This window comes from Zophobas morio, unplaced genomic scaffold, assembly GCF_036711695.1.
Source record: "Zophobas morio isolate AGI-343-1 ecotype UQ-CSIRO unplaced genomic scaffold, CSIRO_AGI_Zmor_V1 ptg000004l, whole genome shotgun sequence".
NCBI classification, from domain to species: domain Eukaryota; kingdom Metazoa; phylum Arthropoda; class Insecta; order Coleoptera; family Tenebrionidae; genus Zophobas; species Zophobas morio.
In genome coordinates, this window is record NW_026972109.1 from 15,762,220 (window position 1) to 15,789,436 (window position 27,217).

At 34.7% G+C, this 27,217-nt stretch overlaps 2 protein-coding genes across 4 annotated transcripts in view; both read left to right on the top strand.

The window, feature by feature from the left end:
- Window positions 1-7,306, top strand: part of LOC135142997 (potassium voltage-gated channel subfamily H member 8) — an 89,824-nt gene extending 82,518 nt beyond the window's left edge. For both annotated transcript variants that reach the window (XM_064074823.1, XM_064074831.1), the window contains exons 11-15: window positions 1,125-1,374; window positions 3,616-3,887; window positions 5,269-5,429; window positions 5,479-5,734; window positions 5,789-7,306. In XM_064074823.1, coding sequence (XP_063930893.1) covers window positions 1,125-1,374; window positions 3,616-3,887; window positions 5,269-5,429; window positions 5,479-5,734; window positions 5,789-6,355 — 1,506 coding nt within the window. In that variant the 3' untranslated portion in view covers window positions 6,356-7,306. The remainder of the gene's footprint in view (window positions 1-1,124; window positions 1,375-3,615; window positions 3,888-5,268; window positions 5,430-5,478; window positions 5,735-5,788) is intronic.
- Window positions 7,307-8,967: 1,661 nt separating this feature from the next.
- On the top strand, window positions 8,968-21,417 carry LOC135143014 (integrin beta-PS). 2 transcript variants are annotated; one of them, XM_064074842.1, is made up of 11 exons: window positions 8,968-9,078; window positions 9,939-10,086; window positions 11,108-11,417; window positions 11,474-11,702; window positions 12,269-12,353; window positions 13,909-14,079; window positions 14,125-14,901; window positions 14,951-15,247; window positions 15,297-15,423; window positions 20,649-20,935; window positions 20,989-21,417. In XM_064074842.1, exons 2-11 carry the CDS (start codon window positions 9,940-9,942, stop codon window positions 21,055-21,057), a joined length of 2,499 nt encoding a protein of 832 aa, XP_063930912.1. In that variant the 5' UTR covers window positions 8,968-9,078; window position 9,939; the 3' UTR covers window positions 21,058-21,417. The 2 variants fall into 2 exon arrangements, with proteins under 2 accessions (XP_063930912.1, XP_063930919.1); XM_064074849.1 differs by lacking the exon at window positions 12,269-12,353 and adding an exon at window positions 12,704-12,788.
- The last annotated feature ends 5,800 nt before the right edge of the window (window positions 21,418-27,217 follow it).

Below are 27,217 nucleotides of genomic sequence, written 5' to 3' on the forward strand. Positions count from 1 at the left end.
CGAGAATTAAAGCAGCATTAATTCAAATAGGATAGCGATAAAAGCCTAAAAGTGTCTTTTTGAAATATGAAACCGCGCTCATCCAAGAGGAAAATTTACCTTCCAATATAAAAAAATCCGTTTTTATCAAAGAGTAATACAAAGTCTTTAAACGGAAAATTGGATAGAATAGCTTGTCTAAGACTTTATTATCTCGATAATTAAATCCGTGAAGTAAGGAAATTAGAATTTTAGCTGTCTTTGTTAGAAAGAGAAATGATCCTATCAGCTTTACGCAAACAGAGTCTAAATATTAATTAAAATTTAGCTCCACTATGCGAAACTGTGCTAATGTGTGGCGTTTAAAGATAATTCGAAAATATATCCACTACGTAAATGTGATTATTCAAACAACTACCAATTTTTGAAAAGCCTATCAAAAATTAAATACCAAACTTATTAAAAAGAATAACGGAAATTCTCTAAAATTACTAAACATTAAACATTATTTCTCGAAATTAGCAAAATCTGATATAACAGTGACAAAATAACAGCAACTAATCAAAAACATTGGTCCAAACATATATGCATTAGTGTGTTTTAATCATCACATCCTCGTTTTTGAAATCTTGATAATTTGTAGCTATTATTTTATCCAGAGCTCAATGAGCAAAACCTAAATTAAACTTACGATTTCTTCAGTCGTTTTGCTTTAGTTACAAGTACTATTTACGTAAAAACAATATAACTCTTAAACTTCCTGTAAACATCGCAAAATTCCGAGAAAACTTGAAATCTTTGTTCAACTTTATAATTACCGAGAATACTCATATAACCGAACTTGATTTCATCAGCTTTTCAGACAGCAACATTATTCGAACTCTATAAATTAGCAGTATTCTCTTACGATTACGCCAAAGCTCTCTTCCCGCAGCTCTCGCAGTAATTACTTCTTATGATTAATTCCGGCTGCCTAAACCACACACAAACGCCGCATCTTAAGTAACCTTTATTCGCAGTAAAAATCAACAATTTCGTTTAATTAATATTCAACAATCTAAGGACCTCAAGCAAACGAACTTTCCTCTAATTTATCTTACCGACCTCATTTCAAACATCCCATTAAACTTGCTAAATTCCAACAGACCTTAAAAGAATTCCCCGAAGAATTAAGAGGCGACGTCTCCATGCACCTTCACAGGGAAATTCTGCAATTACCAATTTTCGAAGAAGCCTCGCAAGGATGTCTCAAACTTCTCTCTTTACATATCAGAAATAACTTCTGTGCCCCTGGCGAATATCTGATTCACAAAGGCGACGCTTTAAGTTACATTTACTACATCTGCAACGGCTCCATGGAAGTGGTACAGAACAATATGGTCGTCGCCATACTTGGTAAGTCGGTTTTGCTATTATTTTTTTAATTATTAATGGCGAAAGAGGATTTGCCGACGATGCATTTATAATTCAGAGAGACCCACTTAGTCAAGAGGAGAAATTTTGAAACTTTAAATAATTGTATCCCGGTGTTAGTATGCGAAATTCTTAAATATGAGATTAATAGTAATAACCCGAGAAGTACTCACCTATGCAGTTAATTAACTGTCACAATTATCACTAATCGTAACATTAAAAATGTATTTTTAGGTATGATTATTATTCAATAAAAATTTCAATTGTTGACAAAAGGTCGAATTTTTTACTAAACCTACAAACATTTTAGGAAAAAATTTGAAATTTTAAACTGATGTTCTTATTTTTAGTGTACACTTTAAAAAAAGAAACAAAACAGGTCATATTAATGTACAGCTATAGAATATTTAAAAAAAACTATAGAAATAAATATCCTGAAAGGATTAAGTTCTATGAATCAAACCATGAACACAGATTAAGTTGAAGACAAGCAACCCAAAAGCCGGCAAACGTTGCAAATTATCACTATGATAATCTCGAATTATTTATTAGGGGTTCCAATAAGCAATTTTTGAAACAGAAAGTCAATGTTTACTATTTGACGAAGTTGACTCAATTGAACTTTTAAGACTACATTATTTTTTTTAACTCAGAAATTGTGACTATTTTAATGGCAAATATATTTTTAATGTTTACAGTAAAAAAACTGGTGTAGGCGTGTTACCTCTGTACCTTACACTCACTTCTCAGAATTGTTAAAATATATCGATTTTGTCGGTTTTCCAACTTACGTTTTGTTAATGTAATTTTTCATGTGCAATTTGTCTTAGCAGCAATAATATTTATTGCACCTAGACATTATACACTGCTTACGTTCATCAAAACAAGTAATATATCACGAATGAAAGTAAACATTACTTACCTAATCAAAAATTTTCCATGATTACATTCAATTTTTTATATTCTTTTGAGTTAGCATCAAAGGATTTTATTTAAAAATCTTTATAATGACTACATAGCAACACAAGGTTTTTACGAAAAAAAAACGCTTAATGACATCATAACTTCGTAGCTGCCACCCAAAAATTCACATTTGTTTCTAAATTGTATCCCGGGTAAAACATTTAATTTGCCCGAGGGTTTTTAACGAATTGTATTCCCGAAATGCGTGTCAATATAAGGTTATTCACGGAAAATAATGAGTCTGCAAAAATTTGCAATGCGATATAAAACACATTACCAAAGCTCTCACCGAGATATTTATTACTATTTTTAACAAACGTAAACATAGGTAGTTGTTGTGTTTAATATATTTTGGTATAAATGTCAATTTCTATTCTCTCAGTTCACGTTCAGTTGGTGGCACATAAAGCCAATAAACAATGCTTTTGTGAGGGATTGCGCTGCGGTTTTGACAATTCACTGCCCATATAAAATGCATTGCTTATGGGTTTTACACGCTGCGACCTGAACCTGGTCTAGGGTGCAATGTTAACTCAAATAAAATAAAAATAAATTCAACACAATTTTTAGTAAAGCAAATGTATCTATAAAACTCTTTGCTTGTATGCTACAGTTCTTACCAAAAATGATTTTTTTAAACGTGATAAAATTGTTACTTTAGTATCAATCGAATTTTAGTGATCTTAAAACAAAAAAAAATCAGAGAGGCAAGACCTGGATATTACAGCAACAGTAAGGCAATTTATTTAATTTTATTTTCTAGATCTATTCGTATCGAGATTTTTTAAGAGTAGCCAATTTTCCTCCAAAACAGTTTTCAGTCTTTTGAAAATTACTAGCCGGAAAACGTTCACTGAACCAATGCTATCAAAACCAGTTTTACATTATGTAGCCACGTTGAATGAAAATCGTTTTAGATTTTATCAAAGTGTACATAATTACCTACTAAAGTAGTAGTGCATTGTTTATTACGATTAAAATTTATTAAAGTCATTATTTTTCCAGAATGGTGACCATACAATGTACTCTAAGTTGTTTATTTACCTCATATCAGCATGTCATTTTAGTTTCGCTTTCTGTCAGTCACAAACTTTCCAATATATACATATAGTCACGATCCCGTCAACCCCATTTCCTCTTTTACTATGGCAATTAATCTCCACCTACATCAACGCATCTCTCTAAACCCTTCCACAAGAACACCCAACCCTTCAATCCAGCAAAACTTAGGTATTTACTAAAGCAACATTTTCGAAACAGGCAAAGGCGATCTCGTAGGCAGCGACATAAACTTGCACCTCCAGCATCCCTCCAATGCCCCCCCTTCTGAGACGGGCAGGATCGGCGGCTCCTCCGACATTATCATAAAATCCAGCAGCGACGTTCGTGCCCTCACCTATTGTGACCTAAAGTGCATTTATATGCAAGGATTAGTCGACGTATTACGCCTGTATCCAGAATATCAAAAACAATTCGCCAACGACATCCAACACGATCTAACTTTCAACGTTAGGGAGGGTTACGAGGCCGAGGTAAGGATGGCGTTATAACCTGAATATTCACGCAAATTCCTCTGGCAATATTTGCTCAAGCAAGGGTGGAATCTTGTATCGCTTGTTGCTTTTAACGAAGTTTAAAAATGGGTACACTATAGCGAACAAGAGACATCCGGGCCCGCAGAAATCAGTACTACCTATTGATTAGTAAAAAAAAAACTTATAGAGAAACTTATTTTTTCATGAAATGGTATTAAATATTCATTATTTAAACACCACCTGTTGATTTAGATAGAATATTCTATAGTACATACTGACAAAAAGTACCTATTAACGTTAAATTTTAATTTAGAACGGTTAGCACTGTGACTGATAAAGCGGGCAATAAATTATTCAAACAATATTATAAAAAAGCGTGGCCATTCTTGTCTTGTAGTTACGTTTTCCTTACATAAAATAATCTTTTTTTACTTCCTGGCTTTTTCTATGTTTCAACTTTTCATGATCCCTGGAGTACGAAAACATAGGTCTCCCGTTTCCGTATGACTATCTGTCTGTCGGCCGTCTGTGCGTTGTGAAATTATATGGGGGTATTAGGAATCAAAATTTGGATAAACATCCTCACCAACAATAAGATGACGTCATCTCGAAAATTGACATTAATAAATATTATTTCAGTTTTATAAAGTAAGATACTCCTTCGCATGTGGTTTATGCATCCGTGTTCAGCTTTTAAAATTATGTAACATTTTGCAAATTTAACATTTTTGAAATTACAAAACCCAATACTCCAACTATTTTTTTTAAGAATGGGAAACCTTATTCTCGAGGGCCCCAATTGACTTTTGTTTTAAGAATGTGAAACCTTCTCGGAGCCTCAATTGTCTATTTTTTAATAAAGTGAAACTTTCCTTTTTCTCTTACACTGTGACGAATACTTCCTATATGTATTGTTTTTACTACACAAAGGTTATCGCAAAAAATAAAATTTCGCAAAATCAAATTTCATAATTTTTCAGAGAAGCAGGATTTATTGGACTACTTTAGAGGAGAAAGAAGTTCTGTCAAAATAACTTTGGGCCATTTTTTTAAAGAAAAGATGAACAAAATAGCCCTCCATGCAAAGACGACGAGTTAAGATCCAAAGAGCATCTCTTTAGATCAATTTTTTGACAGGTGGTGTTTTCTTTTCAATTTTAACAATACAAGCAACAAAGCACAATGTTTACTTCATTTAAAGCATGACATCATATGTTTGAAATTATAAGGTACAAAAAAATTCTAATTCGTATACATGAACCACCAGTTTTAAAATAACCATCACTGCAACAAGTGTTAATTGTTGGTGGATTTTATTTAGTACTCTGTTAAATTATTACTTTTTCCACCTCTATAAAGTCGCTTGAATTATTTGCAGCAAGAATCCGACGCCAACGGAATGCCATCGCTAACTTTACCCAGCATTAGCGAAGACGACGAGAATCTACACGAAGAAGGCGAAACGTCGCCAATATCACCCAACAGGTCGCCTTTACACGCAGTTTCTAACAGCCCCCGCCACGCCAAATACAACTTAAGGTACCCCTTCCACCTTTTAAACCACCTCCTCCTCTAAATTTTTCTTCAGACTCCAAGAATTCCACGAAAACGCCACCCGCAACCGCCCCCGCCTGGGCGGCGTCGCCACCAACCACTTAGCCATGCTGCGAGAGCGCGTCGAACGTCAAAGGAGCGTCGTCCTGCCTCACCACCCCAAAACCAGCTCCCTCGAAGACGTCAACTGTGAACTGAAGACCGACGTGGAAAACACGCGAAACAGCGTCGACCGTTTGGATAACCAAATCACGAGCTTGCACCAGGACGTGGCGACACTCAGCATGGAGGTTTTTATTGCACTTCCTCCCACACCAACACATCTGAAGGTGTCTTTGTTGCAGGTGCGAAACGCCATCCAGGCTTTGCAGGAGATGACGACTCCGTCTTCCTGTGGCGGCTCGGCTCATTACTCTGTCCATTCGAACCCCAACTTACACCATAGCGGTTCTGGGAACGCGTTGTTAGCCCGGAGCACGTCGCATCCTCCGGAAATGTTCTACTGGGAGGAGCAGCAGTCGCCGCCACTGGCTTTCCGGCCGTTCCCGACGTTCGCCGAAGTTGGGACACAGACGGAAGACGACGAGATGATACGAAGGTGGGTGACGCAGAACCCGAGGGAAGTACTGGAGATGCTGGGGTTCGACGCGGATAAGATTCTAACGAAAGGGAGTTTGAGGAAGAGTCATAGTATTCCAGACGATAAGGGACAAGTATTGAGTGTTCAAAACAGGAATTGTTTTAAAGATGTTGCGGTAGATATTGATGAAGACACTGATGAGGGAAAGGGAGAAGATTGCCCTTTTCTGTGGGAACGTAATCCAGAACCGAGGAATTATCAAATCTTTGAAGCTATAAATCCTCAGAACTCTTTGCTTAAATTCAGGAAGCCGAATCATGCTGAATCTTAATCGGGCGAGTCCATCCTAGTACTGTGTCAGAAGACGGTGATATGTAAATAAATGCATAATGTAGCTCTATTTTAATCTACTAACATATAGATTACAAACATTTAACAACAATATCGAAAGTATAGTCAAATAACTGATATTGCTGAAGGTTAATCATTGTTTCCCTCCGTGTTTCACGGGTTCTAAATAAGACAGTAAAATACATGATTTTGGACAAATAAATATGTAATGCTAACCATCATCTTTTTTCACAAGTAATATAATGCATTGTATATAGTTATGGAGTAATACGTATGTAAGAAAGCGACATGACATCATCTGCAACGACACAAAGTTGTTTTAACTCTATGACTATTCTTGAAATGAAAAGTAAATCAAAGTTAACAACATCCATGTAGAATGGATGGTATCATATTATACATACTTGGCAGTTTCGACCATTATCTGTATATTACTTTTTCAGTAAAAGCCTAACTTGACTGTACTTCAAAGCTGCTCATCAGCAACTGCCCAAATTAGATCGATAAGTAGTTGTAAGAAACGTCAATTATCGACTATACAGACAACCACAATATTTTTCTAAAAATGAGCCTAATGTGTTAAATGTTTGTAAATATGACGCACTAGCGTTGTTTTCTTTGTTATTAAAAAAAATTAATAAAAGCTTTGGTTTTCCGAGGCGTGGAGGTTATTCAAAATGTTAAGCAAGCATATCATGTGATCTACAGGTAGTGCCTCTATTGTGATGAATCTCTTTCTGATAAAGTGTGTCTAAAATTGTCGAAAACAATCACTCTATTTGCTACATGTTTTCAATGTTAACTTTAGCAACAATTATTGTTGTTTGCAATTTTTGTAAATAATTTTATTGTTTATAATTACGTAAGACATTCCATTTTTGCAAATAATATCTCGTGATACAAGTTAAGAATTATATATTTGTATATTTTAGTAGGATTAAGAGTAATTTATTATACACTTATTATTTCTTAAATGCAATTCAATAAATTTTTTATTTACCAAACCGGTTTTCAATATTCTTACCAAAACCTTAATAATCAAAATACTAGAAATTGTACTACATTTTCGTAAGTATTAGAACTTTCTACATTTAAAAAGTAATAAAAAGTAATAGTGGAAAAATACAGACATCTTTTAAATCAGAAATGCAAAAGAAAAACTGTAAATATTACCAATACATAAAGAAAAGAAAACTCTTGACTCACTTACTGACTGACTCATCAACGCGAAGCCCAAACCCTTAGACCTAGAAAGCTGAAATTTTGCACATGGCATAATGTATATATAAAAGAGTAAATTGACTAAAAAAAGAATCAAGATTCAAAATGCCATGACGAACGCCACTAACTGTGGAGGCTTAATTCATCATTTGGCGAATTGAAAGTCCAACAAGTTACTGACGGGAAATACAGAAACAAGAATTACCGCCACTGATTTACCGATTGTTCCCGACGTTCGCCGAAGTTACATAGACGGAATATAACGACAGAAGCACAACTTGAGGGAAACACTGAAGCTGCACGGTCTAGATAGAAATGATAGAACTAGGAATAGAAACAGTGGTCTAGAATAGAACTTATCTAGAAAAGTTGTAGTGGATATTGATGAAAACACAGAAATATTGACAGAAATACAGACAGAGCGTCAAGAAAATATGGAAGTAGCTAGTGACCCGATGGACTTGATTACAGTTACTTCCTTCGCTTAGGCTGGGTAAAACACTGCACCAATATATTTAAACTACAAGGTTTCCAATGCCTGTCGAAAACTGCCGAAAAACTTTCGAACACTTTCAAATAAACGTAAGCTGATAATTCCTAAAAGACTTCTGCCATCGTGAGAGGACGTGACTTATTCTGTGTTTCAAAAAATTGGTTCAAGTTTATTTAGACAGAACTTCCCTCGCTTCTTTGAAAAATGATAAAATTAGATTTTGCAATGTTTGTTTTATGATAACCCATATAAAATAAAAACTGGCGACATAAAAAAAACACCCTTGCAGCCCCTGCACCGCGCGGTCGCAAATTGTAAGGGACTGTGCAAATTGCATAAGTACGGACAAAGTAATTTAAAGCAGATAACAAACGGGAAAAATGGCCTCCCAGCAGTAAAAACAAGTTTCTTCCAATGTATAAACAAGCACTTGAATTGCGTAGAAATTTGTTTGATTTGAAGAGTTTGTTGCTCCAAAACAGTGGATTAAAATATTGATTCAGCCACAGTCGAACAGTATGTTCTGAATATTATTATTATTAGTATTATTTTTATTAAATATAAAACGTTTACAAAAAATATATATGTATCAGAGAGCAGAGTTAAAATTGTTCTGTAGCATCACATTCTAATTCAATAATAATAATAATAATAATAATGCTGATGGTGATGAGAATAAAAAATGAAATTTCTGCAGTACTTAAATTTTTCAGTTTATTAAAAAACAGAGAGAATGTAGAATAACAAACTTCAAATGATGGACATTCTTTGCTCGTACAGGTGTTTGCTGCAGATTTAGCGTAAACACAACAGATGGCAGCACAGCTGTCATTACTCATCCAATGAGTCACTATCTTTTTTATTTGGTTTACAACTTCGCTAGTTATAATAATGGAGGGTGTGTGCAGCTGTGTGTTGTGAGGTTCCTTATCGACGAAATTATGAAAATTAGATAGATATCAGTTATCACAAATCAATCTTCAAATCAGGTAAATTTATATGATTATCATTAAAGTTGCCAGATATCGCTTATCGATAAGATACCATTTCCCAATAACATCACTTGTATAAACAATTGCTCTTTATGTGTTAACAACTATGTAAATAACCATTAATTTCATCAAAAAACACACACCCAATTTCCATAACAAATTTAATTAAAAAAAAAATCTTGCTGTTATCGTAATTGAGCAGAGTCGACTGAAGCAATTTACCAATTACTCCACAAATAACCAATGCCTCGAAGGAAATCCAATTACGAAGGGATATTTTTAGAATAATTAGTCACCCAGTCGCACTACTTCCCGCCATGGGTTAAAAATAGGGCAAATCCGACCCTTAACTCTACCATATTCCTCCATCTGGAGCATGTGGGTGGACGTGTGCCAATTAAATAAATTTCACTTTTATTTATTAAAAAAAAAAACCTGTTGTATCCATAATCTACCTGCGGACCGTCGTCGCGACGCCCCCCTCCATCACGTCACTCTCCAAAAATAAATGTTTACAAGTAGTGTGTCATATTACTAATAAATCCTACCATAAACAATGGTTATCTTGACTAATCCATTCATCCTAACTGAGTTGCAATTACCAATTAAGGCGAACAAGTCCGTGTGGTTACAACTGGTGTTTTCTTTGAAAAAGTCGTCATGACGCGGTTACTCTAGGTCATAAGCCCGAGCGCTAACCCTTTGGGCTTGATAAGACGGGCATCTGGGTCTTGTAATATACAGGAAGTGGGGCGCCGTGGTGCAATTGGGTAAACAATATACGGATATAAATAAGCGGTTTCGTGTTCCATCTGGGTCGAGAAGATTAAATTAATTTGATTGAATTATTGTTTCAGAATGTATTTATTGGGTGTCGTCTTCTGGGCTGTTCTGGCGGTAGCCAAATCACAGATTCTACAACAGTTCACACAGAACCCATGTGTTTCACGGTCGACTTGCCATGAATGTATAGCGACTCCCACATGCGCGTGGTGTTATGACACAGTAAGTTTAACTGGGTTGAATGGATAGAAGAAAGACCGAAATGAAGAAATCGGTTATTAGACTTGAAGATTATGATTAAATGTAGACAGTTGTCAGGTTTTTTAGCCGAACCAGAATTACGAATAATAAAGCCGTGATAAATGTGGAACATTTAAAAAAATCTACGGGAATTAAACTTTAAAATTCGTTCCGGTGGTATCGAAATTTTTGCAATTACTGGAAAAGGTGGCCACCGAAAATCTAAAAATAAACTCAAAATTCCAAGAATCTTCAAAATTATGGATAAATCTCAACAAAATGCAACCACATTGATTAGTCTATTGAACAAACTTTTGAAAAACCTAATAAATAACAACATGAAAATTGTAAAATGACACAAATTCGAATATGAGGACATTGAATGATCTTGAAAGTACACGACGTCGCTTGCAAATTTTAGATTTGATGAACATATTTAGATAATGAATTTCATTATAGCTTGAATCGAAATAATATACCCCAGGTTTAAAACACCAAAGAGACGTTTGTATACTAATTCTAAAAAAAAACTTATGTGCTTGTACTTGAGTCTAATAACATCTGTAATAGCGTTCCAATAAAAATATTAAATACACGTATCTAGTTTGCACCCTTGAAGTAATAAATTATACAAAGTAATCATTCGAAATTTATGTCTAGTAAACTTTCCGGTTGAAAACGCGACTGCTCGCTAATGTTGCAGGCTTAATTACTTAGATTACCAGACAACAGTTACTTGTGTCTACCGTCAGTGAAGTGGAATCTTTTATCTAGAGTGTAGTTATTAGATAAGATAAAGTAATAAAACATGACTTCACTGGCGAGATGCCTATTAATTTTTTTTTTAATTAAGTTTTGGTGTTCGAATTCATGGAACATCAACTTTTGAAAATATACAAGATGTGGCTGAAAACTAATAATCCAAAATCAAAATTTATAATAAATAAATAAATTTGAGTTGTCAAAAATCCTAAACCAAGATAAACGTTACCGCTGCTGACAGGTAAACATCAACACAACCAAACGATGCTTCCAACCGAGCTACCCTCTACCTCCTCTCGATCAATGCGACCCCTCGAAAATCTACAACCCCGACAACGAAATGATAATGATTGCAAACGCGGCCTTGTCGATGCGCCAAGAATCAGGAAGTGAAGGTGGAACCATTGTCTCCGGATACGAGGGAAGTTCGTCGTCCTCTGGAAGTTTTTCTGGTAGTCAAAGTGGCAGTGGCTACGGAGGAGGCGCCTGGGAAGGAGGTGGCGGCATCACTCAAGTTAGACCACAAAGAATTAAACTAAAACTAAGAGCGAGTGAGTGTTCTGTGGACTAAAAGTGTAGAAATCGTCACTTGTGGATGTTGTTATAGGACAGCAGTACAGCATTAGCATGTATTATACTCAGGCGGAAGATTATCCAGTTGACCTGTATTATTTGATGGACTTGAGTAAGTCTATGCAGGACGACAAGGAAAAGTTGTCGGCTTTGGGTGACCACCTCGCCCAAACTATGCAAAATATGACGTCGAAATTCATGTTGGGTTTTGGAAGTTTTGTTGATAAGGTTGTGATGCCTTACGTCAGTACGATACCCGAGAAGTAAGTACGTTTTTAAATTGGCTGTTTGGAAAGTTGGCAGCTATTAATCGATCTAGTCTAGTTCTAGAGTAGTTGCCAATATTTTTTCTACGCACGTGTCAAAAATGACTTTGAAAATCACTAGAACACAAAACATCTAGATAATTCTTAGTTGACGAAATATTTGTATTTATTGACTTTTTGGTCTTGTATTATTATTATTATTATTATTGACACAAATTAAGAAAATTTTAAGTAAAAAATCCTAAAACTGAAATTTTTGAGGAGCTTCAAAGATAGTAGCCAGTGTAATCTGCCAGATCCGGTGTTTATAAAAAGCATGATAAAATCCAAATAATAATTTTCTGTAATACTTCAAATCACGTTAACATCGTTGAAGTAAGTAAATTGAGTTTTTGTTTTCTTGTGGCTGGCAGTTCTGTTCTCTTTTGACCCGAGTGTAGAAAACCAGCGCATGCAACACGTGCCAGAACGCCATTTTTGCACCACATTTTCACGTTGTGCTAAAAATTGCTGTTTCGGCACCTGTTACATAATATAACATTTAACAGTTGATTATTGGCCAGGTTACGCCACCCCTGCAACGAATGTGTCGCTCCCTACGGATTTCTCAATCACATGCCACTGAGCACTAACACGAAAATGTTTTCTGTAAGTTTAGACACTCGCACTATTACTAAACTTTCACCCCTTCCCGTTCATCCCACTCCTGATGATTTGACATTTGGCATTGTGAGTCTTTCTCTTTGCTCTTTCTCTAGAGGCATGTCAATATTGTCAATGTTCGTGGTCTAGTAGGCGGTGAAACATTGCAGGTCTGAAGGAGCATGAGGGCATGCTAGGAGGTCCAGGGGACTACGTGTACAGTACCAATTGGCCTTTTTTTTTTCTTTTTACTCATTTCTGAACTGTACACAAACGTCCACTTATTCGTGAGGATAAGTGGAATGTTTTTTTAAAGAATGCTGCATGTAGATGTTAGAATTAGTTTATGGTTATAGCCTGCGTAGTCCGTGTTCAGGATGCGAAGCTCCATACGGTTTCAGGAACGTGATGACTCTGTCACGAGACACATGGCGGTTTTCTGTAAGTGTAATCGTTAACAAATGCTTTGCGGTAAGACTTGACTCTAATCGCACAACGAATGGTTTTGTAACATCCTCTAAAACGTAACGTGTTTGTGCATGATTAAGTAGCAATAACTCTTCTGCATCTTCTAAAAGTGTCTAAAAATTTAGTACTCTTAATAATATTATAACAGAAATAATAAATTTTTAACGGTTAATATCACCCGTTGATTCCTTTCCTTGTCGACATTTATAGTTGATCTGTCCTTTAGTTGACAAACTAGCACCACATTATACTTTATCGTCTCCACATTTTATTAACGTATTCAGTTGTTTTGACGTTCGTAGAATTGTAAGGCAAGGTTGAATCAGTTTTATGCTGCATCATACTTTCAGAGTACTTAACTCCATTTTCTCATTTTCTCTTGTCTTAAATTTCACCCATGTTTCTACATCTCTTCTGATCTTTTATTTTAGCTGTTGGCTGTTTTTGTACATTTAGCAATAATGTCAAGTTAAAAAATCTAAACGCGAATTGTCAAAAAGACTTGGTATATTTATTTGAAAATATATTTTGTTATTTTTATATTATATTTGTTAACAGTTGCCACAAGTTATTATAACGGAATAAGGTAAACGGTTCTAAAAGTCACTAGAAGAAGATATTTTTAAATTATAAAACACCTAATTTTGAAAACCCTATTTGAACCAACTGTTGCATGAAAAAGAAATAAATGATAAATCACGTTGCTATATTTTCAGTTCAGTAATAATTTTAAAAAGTACTGTACAGATTTGATTTTAAAATGTGGAAAACGACCGCTGCTCATCTCAGTGTGTATCTTACTTATTGTCTTGTGTGTCTTCATCTTTACAAAAAATCCATATATGTTGTCTGTAGCTAACCGTCTAATATTTCTTATAATTCAACTTAATTTAAGTTGGACCTTTGCAATTTAAAAAGTGAAACCAACAAAGAAGTTGCAATTTTCAACCTTGACCAAATTCGAGATAATTTATGTTATGTAAATAATTACCTAACGAATGATGTACTTCACACTCTTCAACCCTCACAATTTCGTTCTAACATTAACACTCAGCCAAAACTAACGCATTTCCAGTCACCCATCGTTTTTTAGCAAATGGTGAAAAGTGCCTCAGTTTCTGGCAATCTAGACGCACCAGAAGGTGGCTTTGACGCGATCATGCAAGCTGTAGTGTGTCGCGACCAAATCGGTTGGAGAGAGAAGGCTAGACGTCTTTTAGTATTTTCAACCGACGCTGGCTTCCACTACGCAGGAGACGGCAAGGTATGAGTCGATTTCTCAATGACCAAAATCTTACAAGAATTATAGTTGGGCGGAATCGTCAAACCGAACGATGGTGAATGCCATTTGGACACGAAAGGATACTACACGATGTCATCAAGGCAAGACTATCCCAGCATATCGCAAATCAATACATACGTGAAGAAAAACGCCATCAATGTGATTTTCGCAGTCACTAAAGATAAAGTGGATATCTACGAACAGCTCAGGCAACACATTGAAGGGTCCTCATGCGGTCAATTATCAAATGACTCCTCGAATGTGGTTGATTTGATCACTGAACAATATCAAGCTATTTCATCCACCGTTGAGATGAAGCACAACGCTTCGAGCGCCGTCAATATTAAATTCTTCTCAAAGTGCCTTAACGGCAATAACGAAGAAGTGGAAACCAACAAATGCGGGAACATAAAAGTAGGCAGTTTAGTTCAGTTCCGCATCCAACTCGAAGTGGTTGAGTGTCCTGCTGACCCCCGAGACACGAAACAACTAATCCAAATATACCCAGTTGGTTTGAACGAGAGTTTAATCATCGACTTGACAATGCTCTGCGATTGTCCGTGTGAACACGAAGGTCTCGAGATTAATTCCCCCAAATGTCACAGCCACGGTACCTTCATGTGTGGTATTTGCGAATGCGTGGAACCCGCATATGGACCAACATGCGAATGTAATAAAGCTGGCACGACGGCGAACGTTTCAACCGCCAATTGTATAAACCCGAAAAACGGGCTAGAATGCAGTGGAAGGGGCAACTGTATCTGCGGGAAATGCGAATGCGAACAGAGGACCAACCCTGAAGAGGTAAATTTTTGAGGATGGAAAGAAAAATACAAAATTATATTCATTTTAGATAATCAGCGGAGAACAATGCGAATGTGACAACTTCTCCTGCGAACGTCATAAAGGACAACTCTGCAGCGGTCCAACCCATGGACAATGCGTTTGTGGAGTTTGTGAGTGTAACGAAGATTGGACGGGAGATAACTGTGCCTGTAAGAATGACACAAAGTCGTGTCTGCGGCCGGGTACGGAAGACCCGACGAAGTTGTGTTCAGGGAACGGAGAGTGCCTCTGTGGGGAATGTAAGTGTAACGCAAATGACGAGGGATTCTATTTTGGACGTTTTTGTGAGCACTGTACGTTCAAGGTAAGTTTTAGTTGATTAATTTAAGCTGAGACTGACGGAGGTTTTGTAGAATTGTTCCGACGATTGCAACAAATATAAACAGTGTGTCCAGTGTCAGCAGTATAAAACGGGCAATTTGACGGAGGAAGAGTGCCAGAAGTGTCCTTTCACTCCCACTTCGGTGCGTGTGGTAGAAGGTAAGTGAAGTAATTAAACCACTAAGTCCAGTGATCACGTGAAAGTCACATGAACAGGCTACGCTAAAGCCAAGAAATATATTGAAGGTTTAATAAGATAGGTGTTGTGTAAGCAGTACAAACGCTAGGTTCGTTGTTGAGTTTTTTTATTATTATTATTTTCTTTCGGCAACTACTAGTTACTTAAAACCCTGTGACATGGTAAAATTTGATGTAATAAAATAACTAAATGTTATGGTTGCATAACAGCGACACTGAAAAACTTTAAAATCAAAGGGCCACTTTATAGAATATTTTAACTAACAGAAGCAACCATTGTTTAAGTATATTATAGTTGGACAACCTATACGGAGAATCACTTTCCCATGTAGAAAAGAATGAACATATATTTTACATCTCACTCGCTTCACTATGAAGTGGCGGTACCTTACGAAAGAGGGTAAAAATAGTCTGTAAGCACGTTACGTCGATAAGGTAGTAAACGGACGTATTAGTCAGTACGTTGTAAGGGGAGCAGTCACAAAATAAGCAAACGTACGTGTTGAAGACTTTACAATGTGTAATATATTTATATGTAGTGCATACCTGTTTCATGTATGTGATAGCACATATATTTGCACAAAAACAAATAAAGGTTAAAATAACAAAAATTTAATATTATCGCGGTATATTATCCATGAACTGCGTCGCAAACAAATATGCGTCCCTTCGACCACTTTAAAGGTACGAAATTAATAAGTAAGTCTTCTAATTTGCCTCCAGAATAAATATGGGTTATCATCAAACTATGAACACCAAATTCATTTATTATGAACATCTTCTTACGTATTTTTTTATTAACAGTAGTCAAATCATTAAATAAGTACATATTATCTTTGAAACTAAAATGCATTTTATCCCAAAATATTTACCACCGTTTAAATATATACGATTTAGACATCAAGAAACAAATTTAAAATCGCAAAAATTAAATGTAGCAGACTTAAAACAGCCTTAAATGCGTCTTGTATGTACGTGCTTATCAGTATGTAGGCATTTTAACACACAGCAATAATCGTTCTTGATGAGTGATGACCACTGTAACACAGCAAATCGTCGAAATCGAAAATTTAAAACATTGAAAAGTTAAAATATCGTAAAATTGAAAAAATGGAGAAATCCAAACATCAAAAAATCAAAAAAATCTAAATTCGAAAATCTAAAGTTTAAAAATTGAAAAATCGGATAAATCAAAAATCAAAAAATCGAGAAACCGAAAAGCAAAAAATCGAAAAACCAATAAATTGAAAAATCGAAACATCGTAAAATTCAAAAACTGAGACATCGAGAAATCGAAAATTCAAAAGACCAAAAAATCGAGGAGTCGAAAAATCGAGAAGTCCAAAAATCGAAAAATTGAGAAACCGATGTAGGCCAAAATCGAAAACTTAAATATGGAAAAATTGATAAAGCGAGAGATTGAACAATCAAAACATCGAAACATCCGAATCTCAATAAATCGAGATCTGTAAAAATTTAAAAATTCGGAAAATTGAAAAATTAAAATATACAGTATGTCCCCGGATTGGGTTCACAAGAGGAAAAAAAACTGTATTTTCTATTAAAAAAAAAAATGACATAGGAATAACATTTTTTGCTTAATTCAAAACGAATAAATGTGCAATTAAAATTTTAATATTATCAGGCTGTGTCCTTAAAATGGAAAAAAACTACAAGTAACGAAGAACTTGAAAATATGAAAAAATTAATTTTAAGACTACAGACCAGGAATATTGAAGTTTTAATTGCAGATTTATTCGTTTTGAATTAAGCAAAAAATGTTATTCCTATGCCATTTTTTTGTAAAATAGAAAATACAGTTTTTTTTCCTCTTGTGAACTCAATCCGGGGACATACTGTAGAACTCGAGAAATCGAAAAATCTATAAATTTAAAAATTGAAAAATTAAAATATGGAAAAGTTGAAAAATTGAGAAATTGCAATATAAAACAATCGAAAAATTTAAAAATCTAAAATATAAAAAGCGAAGTCGAAAAATCGAAGAATTGAAGAACTGAAAAATCGAAACTTTGAGAAGTGGGAATATCAAAAGTAGATCAATTGAGAAATCAGAAAACTGAAAATTTAACGTGAAAAATTTAAATACTGAAGAACTGAAAAGTCAAAAAATCGAGAAAACGAAAAATCTAAAATTTTAAACATTGAACAATTAAAATATCGCAAAATTGAAGAATCGAGAAATCCAATTCAATTTAAAAAATTGAAAAATCGGAACATTGAAAAATTGGAAAATCCAGAAATTGAAAAGCCCAAAAGTTAAAAATCGAAAAACCGAAAAATCGGAGGATCCAGAAATTGAGGAGTCGGAAGCCGAAAAGGAAAGTTAAAAATTGAAAAATTGATAAATTGAGAAATTTAAAAAATTGAATAATCGAAAAATTTTAAAAAAGTAAAATTGAAAAATCGAAAAATTTAAAAACCGTAAAATTGAAGAGGACAAAAATTGAGACATTTAAAGTTGAAAAATCGAGAAATCGAAAATCCGAAAAATCTCAATAGCGTATTTATAAATCACAAGATCAGGACTATGCTACTTTTTAAAAATTAAATAACATTGTAAATTGGAAAATGTTGATTTTTTTCCAAAAATCTTGACGTCTAATGTGAAAACTCAACACGGATGCATAAACCGTAAACGGAGGGTATAGGTACTGTTGTAAAATTTAGAGATTGCGTCATTTCATTGTTGGTGACAAATTTTGGTGGGTGTTTTACCATTCGATAATACAATTTGAAATGTAAATTTTGTCATTCGGGAACATTATATAATAAATCGTTAAGATGTTCAAGAACTTTGTTTACTTATTCGTTGTAAAATCCAATGATCGAAACGGGTTAGTTCTTCGTAGTGGATGTGTATCAGATCAACTCTAACGAATGTCGGCTTATAGATAAATCGCTTAGAGCCGATATTGGCCTGAGTGTGTTTTGGTCTGTAGATCAAACAAGTTCTCAGGCGACGAAAAATTGCATGTGGAGGGAGACTTCGGATTACAGATCGTGCCAAGAAAGTAATAAACGTATATCGGTGTAAAATATTTGGGAGGGATGGATTTTCAGGTGCGGGACTAGCAGTAATTTTAATTTGTTTGCTGTCGTTCGCGAAGTGAAGAACACAATTTCATTAAAATGATAATTATATAATTATCATAATCACTATTGATATTAATTAACACAAAATGGCGCGCAAGTTATCAGTTGATTTTGTTAATAAATTCATAGAAACCTATATGAGATTTTTTCATGCCTTAGGAAAATAAAAAGTAAAATATACAATAACAAAAATTTTAAAATGCGTGTTTACGAAAAATTAGTTGACCTGTGCAAAGAGGAAAATTTTGGAAACGCTGGCAAATACTACATTTAAAAAAAATTAACACTTGAAGAAGTGCTTTCGGCGTAGTATTTTTGATGCTGGCGTGAACAAAATACTCTGTGAGTGTGCAGTGCGCAGTGCGCAGAGTTAACTGTGCAGATATAGCCGAAATCCAGATCGCTGTGTGTAGGGCTAACATAACGGAAGTAATAAATCATCCCATCGGTTGAAGAACGTTGGGGCGGTGCAATGATGTCAGTGTGATATCCAGAGAGAGGCCCAGTACACCCAATAAAATGGAACAGACAAAATAAAACTTCAAACATGATTATTTTTATACTAAAATTCTGAAGTTTATAAACTGCACATTTTGTTTATTTATTTATTTATTTTATCTTGTTTTCGAAATATAATAAACATTTCAATGTCTGTAACTTATTTTAATGTAAATTATATTCATGTGGTTGACAAAATTAGATGTAATATTAGTGTGATTTTGACCTTATTCTAGATTCCTTTTTAAATTTTAGAAGTTACGGAAACTAGTTCAAGAAACAATTAGTTATCTCGTATTTTTGGAACAAAATCTACCAAAACGTTAGAGAACATCAATTGTTTTTCATAGAAACACAGTCTCCAAAGCAGCCTTTAACAACTCGATATTACAAACATCCTTCTTAAGTTCTTAATGCGTTTTTTTTTCTGTCTTGTAATTATTTGTAATGTCAGCGCCTAAAGTTTATGACATTCTGTTATTTACTTTGAATATATATTTTCATATTTTTTAATATACTTAAACAATGCCATAACGTATCTATGCATGATTCAAATGTCAAGGTGGCTCTGGAATACATATTTTTTATTATTTTGCTGCCTTGTCGGTTACATTTTTTTTTTTACATTCCAAAGCCACCCTTGATTTCATATTCATTAATAGACACATTAATGTAGTTATAACAACGCGATTAAAAAGTAAAATATAGAAAACTCACCCACGCGATGACCTTGAAATCGTTTTTCATCTGTGATTATTTGAGAATCACTTGTTCATCTATGGAATCTTTATCATCTAGGGAACTTACTGAAACATGAAAAACACATTTTAGTGGATAATTTGCAACAAAATTTTGATATGGCTTATTTTTTTAACTTTTTAAACAAAAATCGGAGCACAGAAAACGCCAAGTTCGTCTTACCCTTGAACACATTGTCCATCCCCTGGCCGCAAAAGAAAACACAAAACACCATCACCAAGAGTTACTAGGTCCACAATAACACAACTTTTGCCCATTTTATCACTAATTTTTAACAAATTAAAGTTTTTCCTTTTAGAAAACCACCATCTTAACGCACCGCAACGCCCGCTTTGATTGTACTAACTTAATTACTTTATAAGGTGATTGCGCAACTTTTTTTCCAAAATCAAGTAGTTAAAAGCTGTCATTTTCGCTGTGTGGCCTATTATTCAGGAGCGCAGCAATTCGTTGTTAAAAAAGGGGGTAATAAAAATTAATTTGTTAAAAAGAAAAATTGAATTCTGGTTTAAAAAGTTTACAAAAATATTACAGTCCCTGACCTTAATTAATTTATTCCCTGACTCGCTTCTTTTTATGCTACGCGTGCAGGTTGCCCCCGAAGTGTACCCCCTGTGCCACTGTTCCTAATATTCACTGTTGACGATATTTTAATGCTAATTAAAAAAAAAATTCACCCTTGCACAAAATAAAATGAAACAGATAGTTTCCTAATGATATTGACTACAAAAATTGCTTTCTTGCGAAATAAAAACATAATTAATGTGATGACATAACCTCAAACAACAACCTTATAAAAATTAAATTGTTTTCAGTGGTCGACAAAAACGGCGAAGTCCTTTGCCCCTTCTATGACGAAGACCACTGTCGATTCAGTTTCGTTTACTATTTTGATGAAGAAAACAAGTTACGAGTGCGGGCGCAAGAAGAGCGCGAATGTCCAACAACAGTCTTCCTTTTGGGTATCGTCCTGGGAGTGATAGCAGCTGTGGTCCTTCTGGGAATGGCTGTGTTACTCTTGTGGAAGTTACTTACCACTGTCCACGACAGGCGGGAGTTTGCCAAATTCGAAAAAGAAGCGATGATGGCAAGATGGGATACGGTTGGTGTTGACCTCTAAAATGTGGCTTCTATTATTGTTTCTGTTTGTTTCAGGGCGAAAACCCCATTTATAAGCAGGCCACGTCGACGTTTAAAAATCCAACGTACGCAGGGAAGAGTTAGATCTGGTTTAAGTTATTTTTTGTAAATATTTAGGTTAGTGCCCCGTAATCGTATACTACTGCCATTTCGATTAATTCACTAGGTTCTTGGATGGCGTGCCATTTATTTATACAATTTTTTTACTTTAAGTAGATGTACTTAAACATCATAGATTGTGATTCACACGATTCTGCCTTATCGTTAATCTGCCTTCGAAGATGGGCCTTGTAGGTTTTAAGATACTAATGGAGAAATTCATATTTTATAGTAAGCATTTGTGTATATTAACGTGTAGTTTATAGATTTTAAGATTGATCTAATGACGACTGTTACTGTAACTGATATTTTGTTTGATTTTGTATAATATATCTGTTTTAACCAGTTTTGTTTTTACCAAAATTATCCTACACCTTCTGGCTCTACCAAAACATACTTTGGTGAAGACGTTTTGAGAATGAGTTTAATATTTTTATGCTAGGTATTATTAGGACAGAACTTCCCTCGCACTTGAAGTACAATTGTTGGCTTCTTCGAAAATTTACAAAATTTGGTTTTGCGAAATTTTACTCGTAATATAGAAAGTACTTGTCACTGTATAAGACAAAAAAAATTTCACCTAAAAAAAGCAGTTGAAACCCCCAAGAAAGCTTCACATTAAACAAAGACAGTTGGGGTTCTTGAGAAGGTTTCACATTCTTTGTAACAAAGACAGTTGGAGCTCCAGAGAAGGTTTCACATTAAAAAAAAAGACGTTGGGGGCACGGACAAGGTTTCATATTCCTTAACAAAGACACTGGGGACCCCGAGAAGGTTTCACATTCTTGAAAAAGGTAGTTAGGGACCCCGAGAATGTTTCATATTTTTAAAACAAAGACTTGGAGCCCCTGAGAAGGTTTCACATTCTTAAAAAAAAGACGGATGATACCCCTGAGAAGTTTCACATTCGTAAAAAAGACAGTTGGTGTCCCGGAGAAGGTTTCACCTTCTTTAAAAAAGACAATTGGGGCGCCCGAAAAGGTTACATATTTGTAAAAACACAGCTGGAGCCCCTGAGAGGGTTTCACATTCTTAAAAAAAATATATTTCGACAGAAATGCCTGCACCCTTGGAGTCCAACAAGTCCCATTTCTTTAAAATACATGTTATAAAATGGGGATTAATTATTTAGGCGGTTTTTTAAACATCTGGTTAGTTATTTAATCCTACATGGGCAGTGCAATTATTATTTAAGCGGTAAAATAATTGAATGGGCAGCTAAAAGAATAAGTGGGCAGTTCTCAGCGGTCGGTAAAAGTTAAATCTTTTTTTGGTTGAAAAGAGCGGTACAGGTGCGTTACACTTGATTAGTTTCGTTCATTAGTGCAGTTCAGAGCACCGATTTAACGTACATTTGTGTTATTTTTGACTTCTGATCGCAATTGTCAATTGTGATGAATTTTTCACTCGTTGTCAGATCCAGGGGCGGGATTTAATTGCAAGATCCAGATTTCCTTACAATTAACTAACACAACTAACAATGTAAGAAAAAAATCATCATTAAGGAGGGGGTGGGTGGGGGGGTTTTATATTTAACGTTTTTTTTTCTTAATATCCATAATATTCTTTGAACAACACGATGCTCAAAAACATGTTTTTAATTTCGTGTAAAGAAATAAGTGGGCGGCTTACATTTTGCCTTTTTGTTTTAATATGTGTAGGCTTCTTTTCACAACATGAAAGTTAAAACATGTTTAAAATGGAAAATTTGTATAAGGAAATATCGAAATAATCCATATTTCCTTGCAAAAATGTACCATTTTAACCATATTCTAAGTTCTCTTGTTGTGAAAAGATGGCCATGTATATTAAGAAAGAAATAAAAAAAAATATATTGTTACGAAATGCACCCTTACGCCGCTCCGGTACGACGCCTATTGCCGTCGAGAGCTTTGTGGTCGTACGCTGGTGATGACTCCTCGAACGCGAGCCGGCTACTGGAAGTCTCGATTGCCGGGTCTAGAAAAAAACCTAGAAGCAGCGTTCGGGATCCATCTAGAGAAATGCAGGGATTTAAATAAAGGCCACCGTCGGGAACCATTATTCAGTCGAACCACGAGTCCAGCGAAGGTTAAGAAGAGCCAGCCCAGTTACGCCGCACATAGTTTGTTCATAATCGCTGCAATAGTTAGTCGTGTAAAAATTGTTGATTTTTATCTACGCCGATTTTATTCGCTTGTACAACGTAACAATATAATGCTTGTAAAATATTTTCTTTATTTCACTAAAAATCGACAATATATTAAAATACTACTAGACTTAAACGTCAGTCACATAAAATTAATATTAATTCAGTTATAAAGTTAATTAATCGTGAATACCATTAGTGTTAGTTTCCATTTATTTCACTAAATGCTTAGTTTAAACAATAGTTAACGTATGAATATTTGCAGAACTGTTTACCTCAATAGTTGTAACAGGCGAAACCTGACTTGGTAACTGCTTGCGTGTAACTGCCCATTTATTTATTTTACCACCCAACTAGATTTTCACGCATTCAAGTATTTATTGAGGTACTCATTTCAAAATATGTGTCTCCCTGTTTTTATTTTTTTTTTGCTGCTCATATTTTACCGCTCAATACGTTATTGAACATACAATTTGTATTTTTTATTCTCGCCCAAACTGTAATATATGTATTACTGACTGTTTAAATGATAGTCTTATAAAATTTGATTTTGCGATTTTCGTTTGTGATAAACTGATAACCTCTATAAAGTAAAAACGATTTAGTTGCGTAATTAACACCTCGCCGTTCGCACAAGTGTGGACAATATGAAATATATTTAAAACGGAGAACCAACGGGAAAATGTAGATATTCTCAATTTCTCAGTACAAGCTTAACTTCGATTGTTTATGTTCTTTATGTTTAGACTTTGAAAAAATTCAACTATTAGCACGTTCAGATTACAAACATCAGCAGTCAAAAGGGAATGAAATTTGATTTTGTCTCCCCAACGCAGAAGAAAGGACTGATTAATGAATTAACCACACTCAATTTTTTTTCCACAAATATAAATTTAAAGAACGTTTATTCGGAAAATTGTAAGATGACGGGCAAATTTTGATCATGCTTCCAATAGCCTTAAGATAGTTGCAAGATTTGACAGCAATTTCGAAGTTAAATTGCAAAATATTGTTATAAAAAAATTTGATTTTTTTTCCAAAAATCTAGGGAAAAACTCATAATGCATTCATAAATTACATATACAGGACAGGTTACTTTATAAAATTTAAAGAACATTTATTCGGCAGAACTGTAAGATGATATTAGCATTTTTTGAGAGGCCATAAAGTAATAGGTTTTGATTAACGATTTATCGTGCTTCCTGTAACCTTGAAACATTTGTCAGATTTTAGAGCATTCGGTTTTGCATTTTCAAAATTAAATTTTAAAACACAGTTTTGAATTTTTCCCGGAAAATATGAATGTCGGTAAAAGCTCAACACGGATTCTTAAATCACACATACTGGAGTATGTAATTCAATCAAATTTAAGAAACATTTTATGAGAAAAAATGTAAAAAGACGTCATAATTTTTTAGGGGGGACATAAACGGAAAAATTTTGATTAATGATTTACAATGCTCATGATAACCTTAAAAAGATTGCAAGTTTTCAGAATATTCAATATGTAATTTCAAAGTTTGTAAATTTTTTGCCAAGGGAGACCTATTTTTTCGTACTCTAAAGGTCATGAAACGTCGCGAAAAAAACATAAAACTAGTAGGTCGTCTAATGGACCCGATTACAGTACTTACTTTTTATTTTAAACAATTAAGTTGTGCTACCTTTATTTGGAAATGATGATATAATTTTCTTAAGTTCATTTATTAATTTAAAAGGAGTTAAGTTTATAAAATTATTTTTTTCCTTTCAAGAAAAATTAATGAGTGGAACGATGACTGCATATCTTACAAAGCTTATATTTATTTCTTTAATACTGTCAACAAAAATTCGGTCGAAGCTTATTTCGACAATACATCCCTCACCCCAGAAGTACAATAAAACAAATTCAGCTTTTCCGAAGAATTATAAAATCTGATTATGTGAATTTAATTTTTTTTATGAGAAGTCTTGTAAGTTAAAATAAAGATATGTATTGTTACGAAATAAACCCATACGCCGCCCTAAAACGACCCCTATGGGTTCTCGTATGTACGCCGCCGATAACTCTTTGTCGGTGACGGCGGCTGGAGAAGAGCATAGAAGTGGAAGTCGCGAATAGGCGCTCCAGAGAAGTCTAGCACCGGTGACGTAGGCGTTTCGAGAAGGATCGCGTGCTGTTTAAATGGGATCCACCGTCGGGAGCAGTTAGAGTAGTCCGAACAACGAGAGCTGAACATAACAGTATATAAGGTTAAAGTAAATGTAAAGAAACGTGTTGCGCGTACATATCAAATAAGTTTTCCGTGAACAAAATTTTGTGATGATGTCATCAACATTTTTGCAAAGACCCATATATCACTTTGGATAGGTGCAGTGTAATACTAATGATAACAGTATTGCATTGCCAAATTTTCGGGAACATAGAGTGAGCCGTTCCCTATTTAATCAATAAAATAAATTCACCCATTTATTAATTAAATGTTTATGAGTCACCGTGTATAAGAAATTTAAAAAGTTTTAAAGCAATGATAAATCACAAGAATAGATTCATCATATTTTGCACATTTTGCATAGAATTTATTCAGCAAAATTTTGAGATGACGTCATCAATTTTATTGGAGGGGATAAACCATTAAATTTTTCTTAATGATTTATCATGATTAACCTTAAAATATATTTACAAGATTTCAGAGCATTCGGTTTTGCAGTTTCAAAATTAAATTGCACAATATTAATAGTCCTGAATTTTTTTTCCAAAAATCTGGATGTCTAGGCTGAAAATTGACACGGATTCACACATCACAAGCGCAGTAGTATCTTATTTTATAAAATATAAAAAACTTACTAATATAAATTTTGGCCGCCAAATTTTAGTTTGCATTTAACCATCTATATGATTTCCTAATATACACGTACATACAAAATTTGACAACAATCGATCCGGTAGTTAAGAAGATTACGTGTCTAATAAAAATGGATACAGACATCAGACAGACAGACAGCCAGAAACGGGAGACTACTTTTTTCGTATTCTAGGTGTCATGAACCGTCAAGAAAACATAAAAGTATCCATTCGTCAGATGGACTCGATTACTTAGCTTACGCTCGGGAAGTAAAAATGATCCAAAGTACTGTGGTGACCGAATTTAAAGTTTTCGCGCTGAAATTAATTAACAGCGGCGCGAAATCACATTTGAATAATTTGAATTTGAAAGAAAAAAAAAATTCAATCAAAAAAAAAGGAAATCGTTAAACATAGGCAACCTCGTGCACGGAAATGCTTGCTTGGTAATCGGACGATTTAGCGCTAGGGGTTTTTAGTTACAGGGTTGGTGGATTGGTGGAGACAGGGCAGCATGGCGTAAGGTCATTCTGAATGTGCTTGTGTGAGTGTAAACACGTGGTATGCGCTAGGTTTAAATTAGTTGGTTTGGTAGTTAATAAAACGGGAGGAAGCCTTTGTTTAACGACAATCAATCGTAACTGACGTCACTCTGTTGTCCCCAACCCGCGCGGTTAATTCTTGCGGCCTTTTAATCGGAAAAATGCAGATTTCCGGTCAACGCGAAACACGTGCTGTAAATTTGTTTCATTGTTTGTAAATTCACCAATCAAGTTAGTTTTTCTTAATCGTCAGCTAGTGCAAACACAGTTTAACAATTAGGATTATTTAAATAAACCACTTGCTAGAAGATTTCATGAAATTCACTTAGTCAGGAAAACACCTTGTTGTTTAATTAGGAATAAGTGTGTGGATGCATATACGTAAGTGTTACATTATAACACTTCTTAATTCTTCACACAAGATTGCTATAATAGTTCATTTACGGCAGTTAAACAAGTTCATTAAACTGCGAACTGGCGGGGGTTATGATATTTTCTTCCCTTAGGTGGTTATCGTCGTTGTCATGATTAATTCATCAGGGCATGCATCACAACGCTACAGACTGATTAATTAATCGAGGCATGCCCTCACAACGCTACAGATTATTCTTCACCTCATACAATATTTCTCAATCTCACAGTTTTAGCTTC

What these genes read in the sequence shown, in the direction of transcription:
- LOC135143014 (XM_064074842.1), top strand. Translation starts at nt 9,940, where the DNA reads ATGTATTTATTGGGTGTCGTCTTCTGGGCTGTTCTGGCGGTAGCCAAA. An exon ending in CTAACACGAAAATGTTTTCT is followed by an intron (nt 12,354 to 13,908) that starts GTAAGTTTAGAC and finishes ATCGTTTTTTAG; the next exon opens with CAAATGGTGAAAAGTGCCTC. An exon ending in TTCGGTGCGTGTGGTAGAAG is followed by an intron (nt 15,424 to 20,648) that starts GTAAGTGAAGTA and finishes AATTGTTTTCAG; the next exon opens with TGGTCGACAAAAACGGCGAA.